We start from the raw sequence: 19,227 nt of genomic DNA, 5'->3' as shown, positions 1-19,227 counted from the left end.
CTTCACTCGCGGCCCTTCTTTTTGCTCCTAGCTTCTCCAGCTCGCGATTCTCTGTCCGACCGAACCCCACTTTCTACAGTTGTTGCTCCTCTGTGTTTCGTCGCGATGCTTTACGAGTTGATTGCTATTGTAAGTTGGGCTTCCTTGGTGCTGACGTTGTGGTGTTGATGCTAACATTCTATCCCCCCTAGGTCCGCCCGGGCAGTCTGAATGAAGTGCGAGAGTACGTATCCCCAACACGAGACGAGTCGCTCCGTACCATCTCTATCCGCTATACCACCAATCGAACCACCCTTTGACACCCTCGAGCTACAAATCAGCTAACCAGGCCCCCAGAATCGCCCGCAATGCTGGCATTCAAGTCCTCCGCTCCGGCGGCGTTGTCCGCGGCTACACAAACTGGGGCGTGTTCCGACTCACAAAGCCTCTAACCCGGCATCAAGCCCGCTACAGCGAAGGCCACCATTTTGTCATGCGCTTTGACTCCGCGGCGCCCGTGCAGAACGCAGTCCGGAGAACTCTCTCACTCGATCCCCGTATGGTCCGGTTTGCTGTGGTGAAGCTCGGTGATAAGTTGGAGGAGGTGAAAGATATCCCTGGGCAAGTGCCGTGGAATACTGGACGTAGGATTTCGGATGCGATTACCGGTGGTACGAGTGGGCCTTTTGGAGGGCAGGGAACCCCAAGAGGGCCTTAAGATGTTCAAGAGGAGGTTGATAAAGGTGGTGGTGTGTTCAATTCCTAGTATCGTATGCCTACTACCGGCTTGAGGCTGATGTGATACCAAAATGATGGGTTGATTTGCTGTTCTATATGGGATGGGAGATATCATATTGTATATTATTATCGGCATCTTCGGCGTATATGACTTTTATGCTTGTTTCTTCTGAGGTTACCTTGGCTCTTATACGCCGCGTGGCTGAATGGCAAAAGTAGATACGGAGAGAACTATCGGAAAGATTTCGGCATCCTCAATCTGTCTAGCTGTTCAACCTCGGTGGGGGTCCATGGGCAGAGTCGCAGACCCTCGACGCTCTGATAAGTGGCTTCCGCTAGCTCTACGACTTTGACGTTTACTAAGCCGAAATTGCGTACAGCAAGCTACATGCGCTTAAGCTTCTTCTATCTAAGCCGACTTTGATAGATTACAAGCACGAATGATTATCAGGATGGTATGACACGGAAGCAGCCTTCAGAACCTTGTAACTTGCAACTCGAAATGAAACAGGAAAAAAACAAAAATCTCGAAGATCGAACAACAGAATACTTGTGTCCAATCCTAGTGCCCAGGATACGGTAAAAACGATAGATTTGGACCGTGGCTATCTTGAATGAGGACAATCACAACCCACTGCGTGTAAGACCTACTTTTCCAAGTCACGGTCCTTACCCCTATTTGGCTGTCGACCAAGGAAAGTCGATGGCTCAAGCTGGTTGAGCGTATCTTCCTCGTTGTCCAGATCACGGTGCGCAAAGTAAAAAAGATTTCCTCCGACAAAGGCCAGAACAGCCACGAAGCCATAGTTCCACTTCAGCAGTGGGTCCGCGGAGAGGGAAGTAAGGGCTTGCTGGATGGCAGAAGATATCGCATTAGTGAAGAGGAAGAGCGACTGTACCAGGCTCTTCATGTTCCTGGGTGCTTTGGTGTATGCGTACTCGTACCCGGTGATCGAGGTGAAGATCTCAGTAAAGGCAATCAGTACGTAGGGAACTGTCTGCACCCAAACACTAATTGGGGCCGGAGATTCGCAGGAGCTAGCTTGGCTGTGGCAGGGGCTGCGAACATAGATGTAGTGCTGGGTCACCGTTGCAGCAGTCATAGACATGGCCGCAATCATGTAACCGGTGTAGATGCGTTTGATGGGGGTGTAGTGAAAGCCCATTTTGCGGATGGCAGGGTAAACAAGCTGATCCATAATTGGAATGAAGATGATGAGGGCTAGTGGATCGAGGTTGTTGATAATATCGTTAGGTACCCCGTGAAGTTCCATTGTCGCAGCTTGGGAGGTCAGGTTGCTTGTGAACTGTCCGTATGCGAGCCCTGGACAGGGTTAGCTGACTGGAACGGCTAAGAGGATGAGGGGCAAACAGTAGATAGGATACCAGAGGAAAACTTTGCATGCTTTGATACCTCGTCGGACCTCATCAACCCAGCGATCGTCAAAGGTCATCCAGTGAGGCTTGTGGCGTAAGTTGCTGGGTTTGACGTTATTCCAGAATCCTGGTTCGCGGCAGTTTCGAATACTAATCGAGTCAGTAGATGTGCTTGGAAAGTGATTGACAAGAGTCCGAAGTAGAGGAGACAGCTTGGTACTGACAGTCTGACTGGGTTCCAGGACCAGTGAGGCTTCATAGCATAAGCCCAGAGCCGAAAAGCCATTGCAACAACCGACCCAGTAGGAGGCGTAACCTCGTACTTGTGACGAAAGATGAAGAGAATTAAAGGGCACAGAGAGAACATGACCGACGGAAGGAGAAATGCCAGCCAGAATCCCACATATTTCTCTGCCCAAACCATGGAAATTGAACCAGCCAAGGCACCAACGTTAACCATCAGATAGAAGTAGAGAAATATTCTTGTGATGGTCTGCGCTGGGTCAACTATCAGTCTCTCGTCGGTTTTGTGATCGATCATGATGTAGGGTCGGGTATCCCTGGCTTGCTCAGCAATCAAAGGAGCGATATTAGACCTGTACCGGTTAGTATGTCCTAGGTATAGCTTCTGATGACATACTTGAAACCGCCGACACCAATACCGAAGATCACAAGACCAATTGAGAAGCAAATGAGAGCAGGGGTTGGGTGTCTGATGACAGGAGGGAGAGCGGATATCACCAGAATGACATGTCCCAACATGGCAATGGCGATTGACACATGGATGGTCTTAAGACGGCCCCAGAATTCATCGGCAATCCAAGCACCGATGATCGGCATGAAGTAGCACCAGAAAGTATTGACTTTCGTCGTATGTTAGTGGTGAATTGTTATAACCAACAGGGGATGGAGCTTGTTGTTTGCTTTAATTTGGAGGACGAGGCAACGTACATAGAATCAAGCCGGTGGCAGCCCTCTGACCATGGCCTAGAGCACCGGACTGGCCACTGAATCCAGCACCAGTGATCGAGCCAGGAGGAAGAGGCTGCTGGATGAAGTTGGTGACTACAAGGTCAGTACCATAACACCACAGAGGATGTAATAAAAGCAAGGTCACTCAAGAACGGGGACAACACGTACAGACAGAGACGGCTCCAAAGTAGGAGAACCTTTCGCATAGCTCAACAAAGGCAATGGTGTAGGCAGTCCAGCGCACTTTGCCAGCAACACGGCGAAGAGTGTTGAATTCTTCTTTAGTTGGACGCTCACGGCTTTGGCTAATTGAAGAAGACGCGTGAGAGACCACTGTTGAGGCTTTCTGGCGGAGGGCTTGTTTATCGAGCGAATTCTTGGAGGCTTGGTGCACCACACAGGGCGACTCTTGATTCTTAGAGAAGCCCATGACGGTGGGAGATGGTCATCAACTCGCTAGGGGGGCTTGGATTGGGGATAAAGAAAGAAGAGCTTATAGAAGGGCAAAGAGAAACAGGAGAAGAAGGTAGGAAAGGTGGCAGGTGGCAGGTGGCAGGTGAAAGAGGGTGAACGCGCAATTTTTCATGACTGATAATCTGCGCAGGACCTCTCCCCTGTTGACTTTCATATTTGCCACAATTTTTGATGAGGCACCTCACAGTGTGACATGGCCCAAGCCCTCTTGGGTCTCAGAGCTTGGTTGACTATATACACACCGCCGAAGCAGGTTGATGAGGATGCTGTAGCTGCTGGGTGAGGTCTTCAAAGTGAGGTATGTGTGTACGCGATGTGAGGTTGATCCAATTGCCCTCAGCTAGGACCTTCTATGCGTGTTTTCAAGCCCCAGGCAGGTCAAGTACATGGATAGTCTGCAGGCACGTTCCACAACACGATCTGCAGCGCCCATGCGCTTTTCAGCTCGAACTGAAACAGAAGATAGCACGGTGGCGGTTAGTAGCAACTCGCCTATCACAGGGTCTTACCATGAACGATACCTAATCATAGCCACCGTCCGTGTTAGCATAGGTAGCATTCTTCCGAAGGCATCTTCCTAGGGTGATATTCTCCCAAGATCTGGGATCTTTCTAGCCGCATCAGTCGTTTGACAACGTCCCGATTGTATCCATGGGGGTCTCCTGTCGCGGTGCCAAGAGCACACTTTGGCCTGGGCGAAGCTTCCTATCAAATATTAGACGGTGCCCCGTGCTACTAGGTAGTCAATGATTAAGGTTGATTGTCTCATGTAGATTATCATCGATGGAGATGGAGTACCTAGGTATCTAGCCCAGAATATGACGGACTGGAGCACAGACCACTCCTTATTTCTCTCCGGTTTCCACCTCGATTATCCAAGCAGATGGCTGAATTACAAGCATCGCTTCGTTATTCTATCTATTTCCTCCAGTCGCTCTCTGTTTCCAACCAAGTCCTAAAGTCCTTCAACCCTGGGTGAATCTTCTTTGCCGCCTGAATATCGACCTTGTATCCATCCTCTCTGAACCAGCGGAACATATCTCCGAACTCTGAAAGGAACCACATGAATAGTCGAGCGAACACCTCAAAGGTTGTTGGGAGATCCTTTCCGGTCGAACTTTTGAAGACATTTGCGAGCTCGTGATAGGTGAGCTCATCACCAGCCACAGAGATTCCCCTGCCCTTGTATTCGACCGGTTTCAAAAATGCCTGCGCGCCGAAAAAGCCAATGTCAGAGACAGCAACAACTTGTAGTGGCTTTTTCTCCAAAGCGATCTTCCAAACAGTATTGAAGATCTTTCCAGCAAACCCCTGCACAAAGCTGCCGTCAAGAAAGGCTACGGGGCGGAGAATGGTCCAGGTTGTGTCGGTTCCCTTGGTCTTCTCTATCAGATAGAGCTCAATATTGTGCTTGCTGAGAAAGTGAGGAACGGCGGTCGGGTTTTCCAGCGAGGCATCGCCACCACGGTCGACTGATGAATACACAATATGCTTGACCTTGTTCTTGAGCGCGGCATCCACGAGTCCCTTTCCTTGCCTTTCTTCAATGTCGCTTTTTCCGCCAAAGTTCGCAATCTGCGCTCGTTAATCTCAATTAGAACGATTCGACACCGGAGAGCCCGACATACCTGCACACTATACACGCCCCAGATTGGTTGAGAAGTGACTTTCTTGGCATTCTCGAAGATCTCGTTTGGCTGGTCTAGGTTCCCTTGCAAGAGCTTGATCTTTGGTGACTTTTCGGCGAGCTTCTGAGCGCTGGCTGAGTTAACGTCACGGGTGACAGCGAGGATCTCAGTATCGACATCTTGCTCAATGAGATTCATGATCACGCTGCCGCCTTGCTTGCCTGTAGCGCCAGTAGCGAGAATTGTTCTGGTCATGGTGATTATTTGGTGTGGTGGAAGTTTGGAGTTGGTAGAAACGGTAAAACTTATGTCTTGAGGATTGTGATTGATAGTAGCTGTTGTTTCTTACAGTTGTTCATTTATGCTACCTACCTACCTACCTACCTACCTACATGTAACAAGATTTATATGCTCTTGCTGTTCTACAGCATTAGTAATGTCGGTGATGCACGGAAACGCGAACCAACGACCCACCGATCATAAGCTCTCTAAAGAGCAGGTGCTAGTTAGTAGTATTGTAAGTATTTAGAATTGTAGACTAATGAGTAACTAACTTCCCAGCTGTGAAAGCCCTTTAGCGGATGCGTTATAGTGAGCATTAGAGCTGCTGAATCAGCTCCCTCCCCGGCGGACATAATCCACTCAGCGGACTTAGGCAGATAAACAGGGTCTTCTAATGTTGTTCTAACTTCTCTCGTATTCCACCTGCAGTACCACTCCATGCTTTTTGCGATCATGACAAATCTGTTTGATGACGGTCGATTTCCATCCACGCTCTGACCACTTTCAAATCAAACCTGTCCTTGTTGCAACCTGCAACCGTTGGCCCGCAGGCTGCAGCACTAGCACTGCAGTCCCACTACTATTCCACTAACTAATCCACTGTCCCACTGCTCCCGAAGGCCATTTTTACGGGCCGTTTGAACCGGCCGTATTAGGGCTTGGTGGCTGCACGCTAAGCCGTTTGACAGCTGCTCAGAGCTGATACATCGCCTTCGCACAACAAAGAATCTCGCAATCTCCTCTTTATTGGCCCCATCATAAAACTAGGGGCGGGTGATTAGGCGGGTGATTCACCAATAATGGTTTCAGTCTCATGAACCCTGTCTGCTTGGTCAAAACCTCAAGGCACTGTTAGCCTCTAGAGCTCTGGGCCCTGGGGCTCTTTACTTGATTTCTTGATCTGCTGACAAGGGCGGTAGGGATGTGTCAGATTTGAATGAGTGCGAGACAGGTCGAAACCTGAGACAAAGAAGTCCCGGGGGTGTGGGCGATGGGTTCAAAGCTTCTGGCGCTAATTTTGGAGTGGTCATGGTTGTGAACGCTCTTTGCTTGGTCTGTTGCCTTGTTGGTGGATCAGTATAAGTCACTTCGATACCCTCATCATGGGACAGAACGGACGCCTCATCTATTGTCCCTGCATGACACTGGCTGTCTCTATTCTCGATCTTACATTTAAATCGCCCTGTTCAGGATTCGGTGCCCTAATTGGATACACGTTGATGCTCTGGTTTAGCATTCAACTCCAGCAGTCGCATTCGCAAACGCTTGCTCCAGAGAACTGCCACGATCATACCATCCGTACGCGCCACACCGGGTGACTTCACTTCCCAGACAAGAATCTGACAGTTTCGCGAGCTAGAAGCTTGTAAGCCCTTGGTCTATTAGTTGGTGAGTCAGCCAACCCAACGACGCAGAAGCAACGAGCTAATTCGAACATGCAGCTGATATCATACTTATAATTGCCGTTACTGTCGCCAAAATGCGCTCAAGTCAAAGCTCCGGCTTTAGCCTCCGCTCGCTCTTCGGCCTAGACTCGAAAAAGGACAAGAAAGGAAAGTCTGGAAAGGGCGTCGCCGCAACCCCTTTCGATAACAACTACACGTCAACGCCACGACCGTTCCGCGCAAACGGTCCCATCAAGAAGGAGCTGCAAGTCCTCGGTATCAAAAATGATCCCCGCAAAGCATACCCGGCACCCACCCGACCCCAGCCAAAGTATTCGCACCCACCACCACCCAAACAGCCTACATACGCTCCTAGAAAGCCCGTACCCGTATCGAAAGCTAGCTATAGACCCCAGACTCCTGCCTATCTGCCCCGCCCTCAAGCATCTATCCCCGTTCCATTTCGTCAGCTCCCAAAGCATCGCAACAATTCAGGTCCCAAGTTTCCCCTCATCACGCCGGGTTCCGAGAAAGGGCGCCGGATGAGTTCGACTGCAAGTGTTCGAACTTTTGCCACGTGCTCTTCTGGTGTCTTTCCGAATGGCAGAGAGCCGTATGTTGTTGACGACTACTCTGAAGAGGTGTTGATGCTTCCGACGCCGCCGAAGTCAGTTAAGTCGGGAAAGTCGGTAAAGTCAGCGAAATCAACGAAGTCTTATGGGAAGTATACGGTCATGCCTCGGGTGTGAGCAATGTGGTGAGGTGATTAGGGTAAGGAAAGGTGGAGGAGTCACGACTTATGGAAAAGTACGACAATTTAGCGCTGGCGCCTTGGTTTTGATTTTAGATTTAGACGAGATATCAGGATGATTTAACATACCCAATACCCCTCCCCCACCATCCCTCCATATATCTCACAGAGCTCAAACTCGAATTGCACCGGAATCTCACGAAATCCATAGGATTCACTTAGATCTTCGCGATCCTCGCCGCAGCAACCAACAGCCTGCCCCCATCGATATGCATAATATCCCCCGTCATGTATCCCCCAGCGGGCGATGCCAGGTACAGTGCCGCCCCTGCCATTTCCTCCTCCAGCCCAGCCCTCCTCGCGGGCATCTCCGTCGCAAGACTCATATTCGACTCCGGGTGTGTAGGGTCGGCCGGGTTTAGGGCACTCGGAAAGATGCCCGGGGAGATGGCGTTCACTCGGACTATATAGAGATAACACTATTAGTTTCTCAGAGAACCTTGGGAGAAGAGGAGAGGAAGGAAAAACAGACTATAGAACCCGGCAAACTCGGCCGCCATTATCCTGACCAGATGATCGACGGCGGCCTTTGAAGTCTGATACGCAGGCACAAACTGCCCATTATGCTTGCTTGCGACGCTACTAAAGCAGATGACAGAGCCTCGGCCACCACCTTTTTTGGCCGCTTGTCCTAAGAGGACAATGAGCCCCGCTGTGAGAAAGTACTGCGCGAACAGATTTACTCGGAATGAAGCTTCGAGATCGCCATAGTCTAGGGAGGATGTTGCCTTGGCTAACTTCTCGAGTGATTCACCGGGCTTGTAAGCGATCTTGTTTTGTCGGCGGATGCCGGCGCAGTGTACTAGGATGTCGATTCCGGTGGTTTTGTGGAGGGTGAGGAGGTGGGAGGTTATTGTGTCGATTGAGGTCTTTGAGCTGAGGTCGCCGTGGATGGTGTGGATTTGGCAAGTTGAAGGGAGGGAGAGGGAGGTTTTGATCTGTTCTAGCTCGGCTTTGACGGAGGTGAGACGGGTTGCTTCAATGTCGATGATTGTTACAGAGGCGCCGTTGGCGAGGAAGGTCTTTGCGCAGATGAGGCCTAGGCCGCTTCCTGTTGCTGTTAGTATTTGATTGTGCCTTGGGGCCGAAGATGGTATACGGTACCTCCACCGGTGATTACTGCTGTTCGGCCGGGGATGGAGAAGATATTGTTCGCTTTGAATTGGGTCATGGTTGTCGGTTGGTGGAGTCACGGCGACTGAGGAAATTCTTGCATGCGGAGAGTATTTTTTAGGTGTAAATAGCAGTTTCAGTTTCCGATCTGTCTAGAGGGTTTCTATGCATGCCCCTTCCACCTATCTTTGGGGTAATGAGGAGAATGGCTTTCTCCGTCTCTTATCCGGCTTTCTCCATCTATACAGACGCCTTTCTCCGATACAGTTTATCAGTCTCGATCGGACAAGACGAGAACGAGGCTATATAACGGAGATAACAAGATCGTTCTGATATCAATCAACCTCAGAGGATCCGAAGCCATGACCATTCCTGGTGGAATTTGGCCCAGCCTTACCCCATTGCAATTCGCCCCGGTTCTTATCGCAATCCCAGTCCTATACTTGGTCTATGTGCTCCTAAACACTGCTTTCTGTACAGACATCCCCAGACTCAAAGAAATTCCAGAATTACCAGGCGCGGTTCCGTTCTACGGCCACCTCAAAGCTCTGGGCAACGACCATGCCTCTGCATTCCAGGACGCCTACACAAAGAATAATCACGAAGTCGTACAGGCAAAGCTCGGGACCCGGCGAGTCCTTGTATTGAATTCTTTTGACGCGGCGCAAGAGTTTATGGTCAAGAATGCCTCTGCCACTATTGACAGACCACTATTCTACACTTTCCATGGGATAGTGAGCGCTACGCAAGGTGGAACCATTGGGACCTCACCATGGAACGAATCCACCAAGCGCATGCGTACGACGGCTGGTACGCTGATGACAAGACCAGCGATCCAGCGATCCGCACCGATGTTAGATCTAGAGACATCTGCTCTTGTTGAGGGATTGTTTAAGGCAGCAGAGAAGAATGGCGAAGTGGACCCGAGAATCTACTTTCAGCGTCAGGCGTTGAATTTGACCCTGATGTGGTGCTATGGGACACGGATAGCCAGTGAAGAGGACCCTTTACTGCATAAGATACTCCGCGTTGCGCATTCCGTCTCCTCGTAAGTCTCGACATGCATAGCTCTAGTGAGAGACTAGCTAAGAAGCAGATTCCGATCCACAAACAACAATATCCAAGACTATGTCCCCTTTTATCGATACCTCCCACGCAGCGAGCGCACCAAAACAGCCATGAAAGACCGAAGCACACGAGACCTCTGGCTCGACGAGCTCTTTCAGAAAGCCATCGCCGCACTCTCCACAGGGCAAGAGCCAACCTGCATTTCAGCGGGTCTACTCAAGGAAACCGAAAAGCCATCCAGCGGACCAAAACTCACCGAATCCGAAATCAAGTCCATCAATGTCTCCTTCGTCTCCGGTGGGTTTGAGACACTCGCAACATCTGGTCTCGCCTGTCTAGGATATCTATCTACAAAAGAGGGCCAGGAGATTCAAAAAACAGCATACAACGACATTCTTGCTCACCATGGCTCCATTAAATCCGCATGGACAGATTGTCTACTGTCTGAGAAATCACCCTACATTGTCGCTCTCGTGAGGGAAGGTCTCCGATTCTACACGCCCCTCCCACTCCTCAACCCCCGCCAAACCACAAGACCCTTCACATGGCGCGGAACCCCCATCCCTGCCAACCTGTCTATCCACATGAACGCACAGAGCATAAACCACGACCCTGCGGCATACGGACCAGACGCCCACATCTTCCGACCGGAGCGTTGGCTCGAGAGTGACGCGGTCAAGCCACCGTATCAGTACTCATATGGGGCCGGATCAAGGATGTGTCCAGCTGTGGGGATCTCGAATCGGATGCTGTATGCGGTTTATGTGAGGATTCTTGGGAATTTCCGGGTGTTGGCGTCGGAGACGATGCCGCCGGAGGTAGACTATGTGCGGTTCAATGAGGATACGACTGGGCAGAGCGCTATTCCGAGGAAATTTAGGGTTAAGTTGGCTCCGAGGGATGGAGTGGAGGGGTTTGAGGAGTGTGTGGGGATGTCGAGGGAGGCGACAGCAGGAATGTATGAGTGATAATATAGTTATTCTAGGCTGTGTCTACTCAGCGCCGAGCGTGCATAGCTTGAGCGTTAAGCGATTTCCAATCAAAGTGTAGACTTATGGAGCCCTAACTCAGGTTATTTGTACAAGGTACAAGGTATTGCAAGCAGTCATATATACTCGACATCTATTAGTATCTAGAATAATCTTAAAAAGCCCACTCTACTTTCTGCAGATTATCCTCACAAGGTCTGCCTATCGTTACCCACCCCCTAGCATTCTTCTCAACAAGGTCCATTTCAACAACCACACTCGCCAAGGTTGTCATCCTCTCCATCCCCTTCGCATCAACAGGCACACCCCGACAGATACTATAAGGATAATTTTTCTGATCCTTGAGCCGCTCATAAACACTCTCCACAGACGTTCCCACACTCCCTTCGGCATCCACCCTCGTCAACTCCGTCACCCGGTTGAGCCTCGAAAATGAATTCGCCGCAGGCCGATCATATATCGCGCCTCTTGAAAAGTTCGCAGGAGGTGTAACGACGTGATTCGTATGCGCAATAAAGGAAGGTCCGCTTCCTTTCTTTTCATCAAACCCAGTAGTAGCGTCACTAGGTCCAGGCCGAAGAACAGAAACCCCAAGCGGCGTAACCTCAACAGTTGCGAATCCTCCCTCCGTATCAGCTAGCACCATGTTCATCGCACAAGCTCCACCGTACTCCTTCAACAAACTCACAGCCTCATTAAACTCCCCCGCCCGTTCAAGGAGGTACCGAGCCATGATGTGCGTCGGTAACTTCTCAGCCGAGAATGCACCGCAGCGTAACGCATTCAGACAGATACCTAGCCCGCTCGAGTTCAGTCCTATCTTCCCAACGAGCCCAGCTTCAGTGAGAGTGTAGAACCGTTTCTCTCCACCATTTTCTTTAGGCAAAGTGACATCAAGAATAACCATCCCCTCCGCCAGCGGCTCCAGCCAATCCCAGTTCTGAGCGAGAATGAGGTTCTTCCTGTCTGTGCTTAGCTGCGCGAGAGATGTGCATCCATCTGTTATCTCGGGGACATTCGCAGTCGCCTCTGGCGGAGAATTGTCATAGTTCGTCAACGCAATCTCACTCCTGACATTCAAGGCGAGGATATCCTTCACCTCCACTCCTGCTCCATCCGCAATCCCTCGGATCTCATCGAGGATCTCGGGGTATATCTTTTCAATTATGGGAATAAACTCTGTAGAGCGGCATTTCGCTTCGGACCAGGTGAGTGAGGCTGTTTCGGCGAAGAAGGAGGTGTATGTTTGGATGTTTTTGGATATTTGGGATGTCGCTTGGTGGCCGTGGGTCTGGCCGCGGGTGTAGGGAGTGCCGCCCTTTAGGCGGATGGTTGGGATGGGAGGTGCCATTACGTCAGTTCGGGATGGAATCAGGAGTAAATGGTCTGGAGCTGATATATAAGTATCAGACAAGGTTGTTATCAGACGGAGAAAACCGAGGGCCTTCTCCAACTTTTCGGCTACGGAGAAGTCCATCCATTGATTGGTACGATGGGTGCTTACCCCTCCCAGATCAATGTACTATGAGTCTCTCGAGGAGCTCAATCAAAGACTATATCGAAAATACAGATTCTCCTTGTCCGTCAAGTCCCCAAACTCCTGCCCCTCTGGCTGCTCTGGCAGTCCCAGACCCTCCCTGCGCTGATTCTCCCTCCGATTAACCTCATAAAGCGCCAAACAAGCTCCCAGTGCCACACTCCAAGTCCCCACCACTGTCCACTTCGCGTCCCAGTAAGCCGGCGCAGCACGATACGTCTGTGGCCCAATCAGAAACCCCACGCAGTATCCTATCAGCGCGATTGCATTAACCGTGGTTTTCTTCGTATGACCCGCCGTGTTCGACGAAATGCTCGAGAGAACAAAGAGAAGTGCTGTCGCACTGTTTCCAATCATGAGATAATACCCGATCAATTGCCCGACCGGGGAGGCGGTTACGCCAGACCGTGAAAGGCCCATCATTAGGGAGATGCCGAGCAGCCCAAGGCATTGGCCGATAACGGCACAGAACATGCGGTTATTGATCTTGCGAGCCAGCCAGGCAAGGCTAAGCATCCCCACGATCTGGACAAAGCCGCCAGGCATGGCGAGGAGGAAAGTTGTCTGGGAGTCGAAGCCAAATGACTCGATGAGCTGTGTGAAGAAGACGGTTATTCCGCCGCAGGGGATGCAAGCGGTGACCATGAAGAGGAAGATGAGGTATGTCTGATATAGTTGTCAGAATGGAGACGATTTACAGAGGAAAAGCTCTCACCCGAACATCAGTGAAGGCCTCTCTAAACTGGTTCCACTTAAACACCTTACTTCCAATCCCCTGTTGGTTTCCACGAAGACGGTCAATAGCGATGCTCTTTTCCTCCTCTGACAGCCAGCGTGCAGTGACCGGGGAGTCGGCCATGAAGTATAGCATGAGCATACCGTAGACTGCCGTGATAAGACCCGTAATGAGGAAGATAGCCTTCCACGGAGCAAATGTATAACCTGCCTCTTCGAAACCCCTAGAGACACCGTATGCTAGCACTCCGCCGACGATTTGTGCCATCCCGTTGAAGCAGAACCAGATCGCACTGCGGAGGGCTTGGTCTTTGAGGGGGTACCATTGAGCTGTTATCAAAACGAATCCTAAAACAGAGAATCGGAATCAGCATAAAGAGCATACATAGTTAAGAAGTAAAAAAAAAGAAGAAGACATGCCAGCCGTGACAGCACCCTCAAGTCCACCGAGAAAGAACCTGGCTGCTAGTACACCTGCAGCATTATGCGTTCCCGCCGAGGCAGAGAGGATGGCGCCCCAGATGATGACTGAAACTGAGATGTATTTCCCCAGTGGGAATTTCTGCATGAGCCTATTATGCGGATACTCGAAGACTAGGTATCCGATATAAAAGATGGATCCGGAGAGCGAGTAGTCATCTGCGCTCATGCTGTTATCTGTCCTTATACCCATGGATGATGCATAGGAGAGAGCAGTTTTGTCGAGGTATTGCAGGAGGTAGAGGCCGCACATCCTATACACATGTTCCCATTAGAATGACTCCATCAACTTTGGAATAGCTATCCTTACCAAGGAAGCATATAAAAATCAATCTTCCGCCGAACCCTTTGCTCGTCTTCATCGGTGTACGAGACCGGGATTGTATGGATATACTTCAAAGCTTCATCTTCACCCTCGTGATACTTGACTATGTCCCCAGTCTCTGAATCATCAGTTCGTGGGGCTGTGGTGACTTTTTCCATGGTAACTCAAGGACAGTTGGTTTCTCTGCAGCAAGAATAAAACTTGGGAAACATCACACTTGTCAGAAAGAAAGCCTTATGGTTTATATGCACTCCGCATACGTGATCAACCCCAATCTCAAGAGGAGATAACAGACCGCATCTACAGTCTAAGGTAACTATATGCCGAGATAACGGAGATACACGAGGGCCTTCTCCGTCTGCTAGGAACCTCTCCCTGTTGTCTCCAATTCCAGGCTTTGTCAGCCGATAAGATACATATAACTAGATCTCGTGGCTCGACCAGAGCATGGCCACTTTATTCAGCCCAGCTGAAAGAACAGACAAAATGTCTACATACACAGTCCACACTTCTTCGCTCTTTGATCCAAAGCAGAAAGCCGTCCTCAGCGACATCAGCATTACCGTCGACACCCAAACAGGCACAATCACAGATGTCTTTGCCCGCTCTGAGCCCCTCGCCTCCATTGCAGCCGGCGACGTCGATTTACGGGGTCAATTCGTTATGCCCGGCCTCGTAGATGCCCACACGCACATCTTTCTACACTCCTACGACGAGCGCCCTTCCTTGCAACAAAAGCGAGACGAAAGCATCGTGGAGCGCATTGTCCGCGCCGCCAATCACTGTCGCATTGCCCTCCTAGCAGGGTATACCACCTACCGCGATCTAGGTAGCGAGTCGCTCGGATCGATGGATGCAAATATGCGAGACGCCATCTCCAGGGGTCTTATACCAGGACCACGGCTATTTGTCGCGACGAAGGTTCTAGCTAGCACGGGCTCGTATGAGCCCAGGACGGAAAACTGTGCGAACGGTGTGTGTCTACCAAAAGGGGGCGAGGCGGTTGATGGACCCGATGAAGCGAGAAAAGCAGTGAGGAGACGTATCGCCGAGGGTGCGGATATCATCAAATTCTTTGCGGATTATCGCCGGCGGACAATGCGGTGGCCTCCTGCGCAGCAACATCCGTATATCCATAGCGTGGTTCATCCGCCTGAGGAGCCAAATCCAGATTTACTAGTGTTCCAGCAGGAAGAGATGGACATCATTGTGCAGGAGGCAAAGTTGGCAAAGTGTCCTGTTGCTTGCCATGCAGGAACGATTGAGGGGGCGATGTGTGCGGTGAATGCAGGGGTTGAAACAATCGAACATGGGTACTTCGCAAATGAAGAGTTATTCAAATTGATGAAACAAAAGGGTACACTGTTCGTACCCACGCTTGCAGTGTGTGAAATTCTGCATAAGAAGAGGTTTGGGGAGATCATGAGGCAGACGAAGATGGCGTATGATCTTGGGGTGAGACTGGCTTGTGGAGGGGACACCGGGACTTATCCGCATGGAGATAACGCTCGTGAGTTGGAGCTGATGATAGATGCTGGGATTCCTGCTGAGGACGTGCTAGAAAGCTGTACTGTCGGGGGCTGGGAGAGTTGTGGAAAAGACCTTTGTGGAATGAAATTTGGCTGGTTCGAGAAAGGGTGTCGAGCTGATATCATCTCGCTAGCATCAAGCCCTCTTGAGGACAAAGATGCTTTGCGTAAGGTTCTGTTCGTCATGAAAGATGCGCAGGTCTGGAAGCAAGATGGCCATGCTGTCGGTATGGTCTAGATACTGTATCATTAGATTATTCAACGAGGGTTTATGGCATCATGTATGACGCTCAAGGTTGTCTGGCGGATGATGTCCCAGCTTTCGTAGTATGGCAGTCCAGGTTTCCACCTCTCTACCAACACACTTAAGACATGATCGCACTGGGTGAGTGGTCTTGTCAAATCAGCTACGTCAATATCATGACCCGCACGCAGCTGGTATATCGTCCAGACGATCCATACGAACCCTGATTTCAATACCCTCTCTAGTGTCATCCATATACAGACAGCCGATTTCTTGCTGTAAAGATGTTCGATGTAGATACGAGCTGCAGAGGACACATGAAGGAGCAGCTCCGAGGAACAGGGACACACGACGTTCTCGGCACAAAGCCAGGAAAGGTCGGCTGTGAACAGTGGGTGTAGCTCCAAGTATGTGGATACGATTTCTGTAGTAAGCCGTGATGCTGGAAATTTCGGCATCTCGGGAATGGAGGTAAGCTCTGCTTCGGTGGGCTTTTTGCTTCGCTGGAATAACTGCGAGATCCGCATGCATGTGTCTAACCACGTCGTTGGCTGACTTGAGAGGGTACGAAGGGTCTCGTACTGCATTGAAGGTCGCTGGAAGTGTAGGCATAAAGAACTAACCGCGATTAGCACACCATAATCTGACAAGACAAGACAGAGAGTCTCACGCTTCCAATTGGGACAAAAATAGCCCTAACTGAGCGAAAGAAACTGAGACCATATGATCGTTCTGTTGAGTCTGCGGAGCCATAGTCAACAGCAACTGACTGGCATTCAACAAATCCATTGATACCCTGCTTCGGTTTGGCCCAATCAACTCGTTGACGGCAATAAGACACATAATCCTGATGTGATCAAGACTAGTTTCGTCTAAAAGATGAATGTCATTTGGGAAGGTTTTCATTGACCTTTGGACTTCGCTCCAGCACATACGAGCAAGGTAAGCGTATTCAGCATGAAAATCTCGCGATATAAGATGTGCAGATATTGCAAAGGTAGAGAGCAATACGATGCGAAGCAGTGGTGTTCCAGCCCTGCTGCAAGTCAAAAGAGGATCTGCTTCTTGTGAAAACATTTGCTCTTGTTGTTCAGAGAGAATGCTGGAAAATTCAGAGCCCACACTCTTTATATAGTGGGTAACCAGACCCCTCTGTACGGATGGCGTCAAGAAGTCGTCGACTCTCAAGTCTGGCAGAATAGACAGTGGCTGAAAGATGCATTCGCTTGCGCTCGCTGAAATTTGTGTTCTGTGAGCGCGTACTATTGTAGGACTATGATGCTGAAGGAGGCGGCAAATTTGGTCAAACACGTCCACGGACGTTCCCGGTCCGACATAATCATATACTTGCGCTGTTTCCAGACTATCATGCTGCGATGAAATCAGTGATGAGCGCCGATCGCTGTGTTGGCGGCTCTGGATTTGGTGCTCGAGTCGCTCAACCTGTTGCTGCAACGAGTGTATGTAACTGATCAAAATCAGCGCCGCGTGACGATACAGGCAAAGATATAGATTTACCTTCGAGGGACATTCTCTCGAAGTCCGGTGTCAGTAGTGCAGCACTCCAGTTCAGCCTGGCTGCAGGCACCACAACTAGGAAGCCGGAGGTCGCACTTCATCCGTCGACTTCGGCATCTTATACACGATTGTAGGAGAGCCATAGCAGATGGCAATGCCAGTACTAACTATTGTTGGAAATACTAGGTCGAGGTTCATCTGGCGGAGAGTCTTGTAAAGATATGAGGGGCGAGTTAGCGAGCGGCAGATGGGGTTAGGGCACTCAACTGCTATCAACTCCAACAGCCCGAGTCGACTTACTCCAATTCTTGTGCCCGTTGATAGGTCACCACAGCGCCGATACTCCGGATATGTAACCCAAAGATGAGGCTTTCCCCGCTCGATAGCGGTCGCCTCCTTTTAATGGGATAGCCGACGCTCCCAGGTCTTCTGCATCGTCATGACAGGATGTCCCCGGAGAAGATCCGTGTTTCCCGACACAGACCACGTCACAAATGGTTGCTTCTGTACCGAAACTTATAGATGGCATCTCGAAGAAGCTCTGACCGCAACCCGCGCGCGACCCGAGCCTGTGCGCGATGTCGCAAACGTAAGATCAAATGCGATCTTGTTTACCCACGATGTGGCATGTGCATTGCAGTTGACACCAAGTGCATTGGGTTCAACTCAGCAACAGGCGAAGAACAGCCGCGAAGTCTAGTGAGCTTTCTAGAAGAGAAAGTTGCGAGGCTGGAGATCGAATTAGCGTCGTTGCAACCGGGTGCTACTCTTCCGCCACAAGTCGAGAAAGAGCCTATGCTTCCCGATGTGAGAGATCGCTTACTGCGCACGTTAGCCTTGGACTCTGCACCGGAGACTGAGATGAGAATCCCTGGGGCGTGGGCTGCCACAACCTACTTGTCCCTCTCGCCTCTTCCGACACTACATCCCCAAACGTCAGGATGCACGGGAGCTGGAGAACTGTTAAGAAAGAAATCACCTTGCCAGAAACGGGACATAGCTTCTATCCCAAGGAATGTGCTGAATATCATGTTGAAGCATTATTCGGAGGCTTATCTAGTTCAGTATCCGATTCTGAGTGAGCAAGAGCTTACAGAGCGATGTGACAGGGTTTGCAGCAGGACTGGGACACCATATGACAATTATGTCGTTTGCATGGCTCTTTCCATCAGCGTACGTCTGAGCTCCTGCAGTTCAAAAACGACACTAACAAGGCAGGCGCATACTCTCATCCATCATGACCATTCGCGAGCAACGAAAGCCGCCGACGAGTTCTGGGGAAACGCTATCATGAACCTTGACACCATCTGGCAGCAAAGCCCACTAACACAACTCCAGGCCATCATGTTGATAACCCACTACGGCTTTGCTAACCCGTCTGCCGCCAATTCCGTTGCCTGTTCTCGAGCCGCTATGGCCATGTGCGTTCATCTCGGTCTGCATCGAGAACCGACTCCAGAGAATATCAGGGGACAGATCGATGTGGAAACCCAGCGAAGAATCTTTTGGACGTGCTATTCTATGCATGCGCAGAACCAGATGTTGATGGCAAAGGCTTCGTATATCGACCAAATCCAGCCTACTGTCCAATACCCAAGTGTGCGAGGCAAGCCACCTGGAGAAGGCTTTGGATTTGGAGTAGCCACGGCAAACTATCTCTATTCATTTCGGCAGCTAGAGTCTGAAATAACCACTGGTCTTTTCTACTCACAAAGCTGCAATCCTTCAACTTTCGCACCTAACTGGCTTGACGATGTCCGTGCTCGCACGATGGTCTGGCGAGAAGAACTAGAGTCACAAGAATTTGCACCCAAAATCCAATTTCGAGAGGTCATGTTTCAGTATCAGCGTCTTCGCCTGAACCGGGTTTCTCCAAGATTTCCAACTCCCAGTTTCAGTATGCGTCGTGAATGCATTTCTGCAGCGATGTTCCTCGTCGCTCACTACTGCCGTCTTATGCAACGGGGAGAGTTTTTTTATTGGCACCACGGATGCTGGCATCTGTTCGAGCTGGGAGTTGTTCTTGCTGAAACGGCGGATGTT

General features: G+C 50.4%; 11 protein-coding genes across 11 annotated transcripts; 5 read left to right on the top strand and 6 right to left on the bottom strand.

Annotated features, from left to right (window-relative positions):
- Positions 1–42: 42 nt before the first annotated feature.
- BJY04DRAFT_202280 (mitochondrial 37S ribosomal protein bS6m) lies at positions 43–1,391 on the top strand. The gene is made up of 3 exons (XM_073713177.1): positions 43–129; positions 192–223; positions 337–1,391. The coding sequence occupies exons 1-3, from the start codon at positions 106–108 to the stop codon at positions 695–697; spliced, it is 417 nt and encodes a 138-aa protein (XP_073565173.1). The 5' UTR covers positions 43–105; the 3' UTR covers positions 698–1,391.
- On the bottom strand, positions 1,365–3,496 carry BJY04DRAFT_224130 (putative MFS peptide transporter; the record flags this gene model as incomplete). The annotated part of the gene is made up of 6 exons (XM_073717873.1): positions 1,365–2,041; positions 2,090–2,244; positions 2,319–2,690; positions 2,735–2,957; positions 3,046–3,159; positions 3,235–3,496. The coding sequence occupies 6 exons, from the start codon at positions 3,494–3,496 to the stop codon at positions 1,365–1,367; spliced, it is 1,803 nt and encodes a 600-aa protein (XP_073565172.1).
- An 897-nt stretch (positions 3,497–4,393) lies between these two features.
- Positions 4,394–5,505, bottom strand: BJY04DRAFT_232712 (uncharacterized protein). Its single transcript, XM_073719795.1, has 2 exons — positions 5,169–5,505; positions 4,394–5,115 (listed from the first exon to the last, which is right to left on the bottom strand). Exons 1-2 carry the CDS (start codon positions 5,421–5,423, stop codon positions 4,459–4,461), a joined length of 912 nt encoding a protein of 303 aa, XP_073565171.1. The 5' UTR covers positions 5,424–5,505; the 3' UTR covers positions 4,394–4,458.
- A 1,425-nt stretch (positions 5,506–6,930) lies between these two features.
- On the top strand, positions 6,931–7,584 carry BJY04DRAFT_224128 (uncharacterized protein; the record flags this gene model as incomplete). Its single annotated transcript, XM_073717872.1, has 1 exon — positions 6,931–7,584. One exon carries the CDS (start codon positions 6,931–6,933, stop codon positions 7,582–7,584), a length of 654 nt encoding a protein of 217 aa, XP_073565170.1.
- Positions 7,585–7,804: 220 nt separating this feature from the next.
- On the bottom strand, positions 7,805–8,817 carry BJY04DRAFT_224127 (SDR family NAD(P)-dependent oxidoreductase; the record flags this gene model as incomplete). The annotated part of the gene is made up of 3 exons (XM_073717871.1): positions 7,805–8,049; positions 8,119–8,697; positions 8,751–8,817. The coding sequence occupies 3 exons, from the start codon at positions 8,815–8,817 to the stop codon at positions 7,805–7,807; spliced, it is 891 nt and encodes a 296-aa protein (XP_073565169.1).
- A 304-nt stretch (positions 8,818–9,121) lies between these two features.
- Positions 9,122–10,795, top strand: BJY04DRAFT_211380 (cytochrome P450; the record flags this gene model as incomplete). Its single annotated transcript, XM_073714395.1, has 2 exons — positions 9,122–9,807; positions 9,856–10,795. The coding sequence occupies 2 exons, from the start codon at positions 9,122–9,124 to the stop codon at positions 10,793–10,795; spliced, it is 1,626 nt and encodes a 541-aa protein (XP_073565168.1).
- Positions 10,796–10,970: 175 nt separating this feature from the next.
- Positions 10,971–12,167, bottom strand: BJY04DRAFT_224125 (acyl-coenzyme A:6-aminopenicillanic acid acyl-transferase-domain-containing protein; the record flags this gene model as incomplete). Its single annotated transcript, XM_073717870.1, has 1 exon — positions 10,971–12,167. One exon carries the CDS (start codon positions 12,165–12,167, stop codon positions 10,971–10,973), a length of 1,197 nt encoding a protein of 398 aa, XP_073565167.1.
- Positions 12,168–12,223: 56 nt separating this feature from the next.
- Positions 12,224–14,196, bottom strand: BJY04DRAFT_232707 (putative MFS allantoate transporter). The gene is made up of 4 exons (XM_073719794.1): positions 13,879–14,196; positions 13,509–13,822; positions 13,069–13,436; positions 12,224–13,019 (listed from the first exon to the last, which is right to left on the bottom strand). The coding sequence occupies exons 1-4, from the start codon at positions 14,049–14,051 to the stop codon at positions 12,363–12,365; spliced, it is 1,512 nt and encodes a 503-aa protein (XP_073565166.1). The 5' UTR covers positions 14,052–14,196; the 3' UTR covers positions 12,224–12,362.
- A 183-nt stretch (positions 14,197–14,379) lies between these two features.
- Positions 14,380–15,660, top strand: BJY04DRAFT_224123 (amidohydrolase family protein; the record flags this gene model as incomplete). Its single annotated transcript, XM_073717869.1, has 1 exon — positions 14,380–15,660. The coding sequence occupies one exon, from the start codon at positions 14,380–14,382 to the stop codon at positions 15,658–15,660; it is 1,281 nt and encodes a 426-aa protein (XP_073565165.1).
- BJY04DRAFT_165455 (uncharacterized protein) lies at positions 15,483–16,896 on the bottom strand. Its single transcript, XM_073709119.1, has 2 exons — positions 16,337–16,896; positions 15,483–16,284 (listed from the first exon to the last, which is right to left on the bottom strand). The coding sequence occupies exons 1-2, from the start codon at positions 16,741–16,743 to the stop codon at positions 15,681–15,683; spliced, it is 1,011 nt and encodes a 336-aa protein (XP_073565164.1). The 5' UTR covers positions 16,744–16,896; the 3' UTR covers positions 15,483–15,680.
- A 338-nt stretch (positions 16,897–17,234) lies between these two features.
- Positions 17,235–18,104, top strand: BJY04DRAFT_202277 (Zn(II)2Cys6 transcription factor domain-containing protein). Its single transcript, XM_073713176.1, has 2 exons — positions 17,235–17,913; positions 18,008–18,104. The coding sequence occupies exons 1-2, from the start codon at positions 17,707–17,709 to the stop codon at positions 18,017–18,019; spliced, it is 219 nt and encodes a 72-aa protein (XP_073565163.1). The 5' UTR covers positions 17,235–17,706; the 3' UTR covers positions 18,020–18,104.
- The last annotated feature ends 1,123 nt before the right edge of the window (positions 18,105–19,227 follow it).

This window comes from Aspergillus karnatakaensis, assembly GCF_047715665.1.
Source record: "Aspergillus karnatakaensis strain CBS 102800 unplaced genomic scaffold BJY04scaffold_84, whole genome shotgun sequence".
NCBI lineage: Eukaryota > Fungi > Ascomycota > Eurotiomycetes > Eurotiales > Aspergillaceae > Aspergillus > Aspergillus karnatakaensis.
The sequence above is the reverse complement of the archived record's forward strand: the minus strand, read 5'-3'. Positions and strand labels throughout refer to the sequence as shown.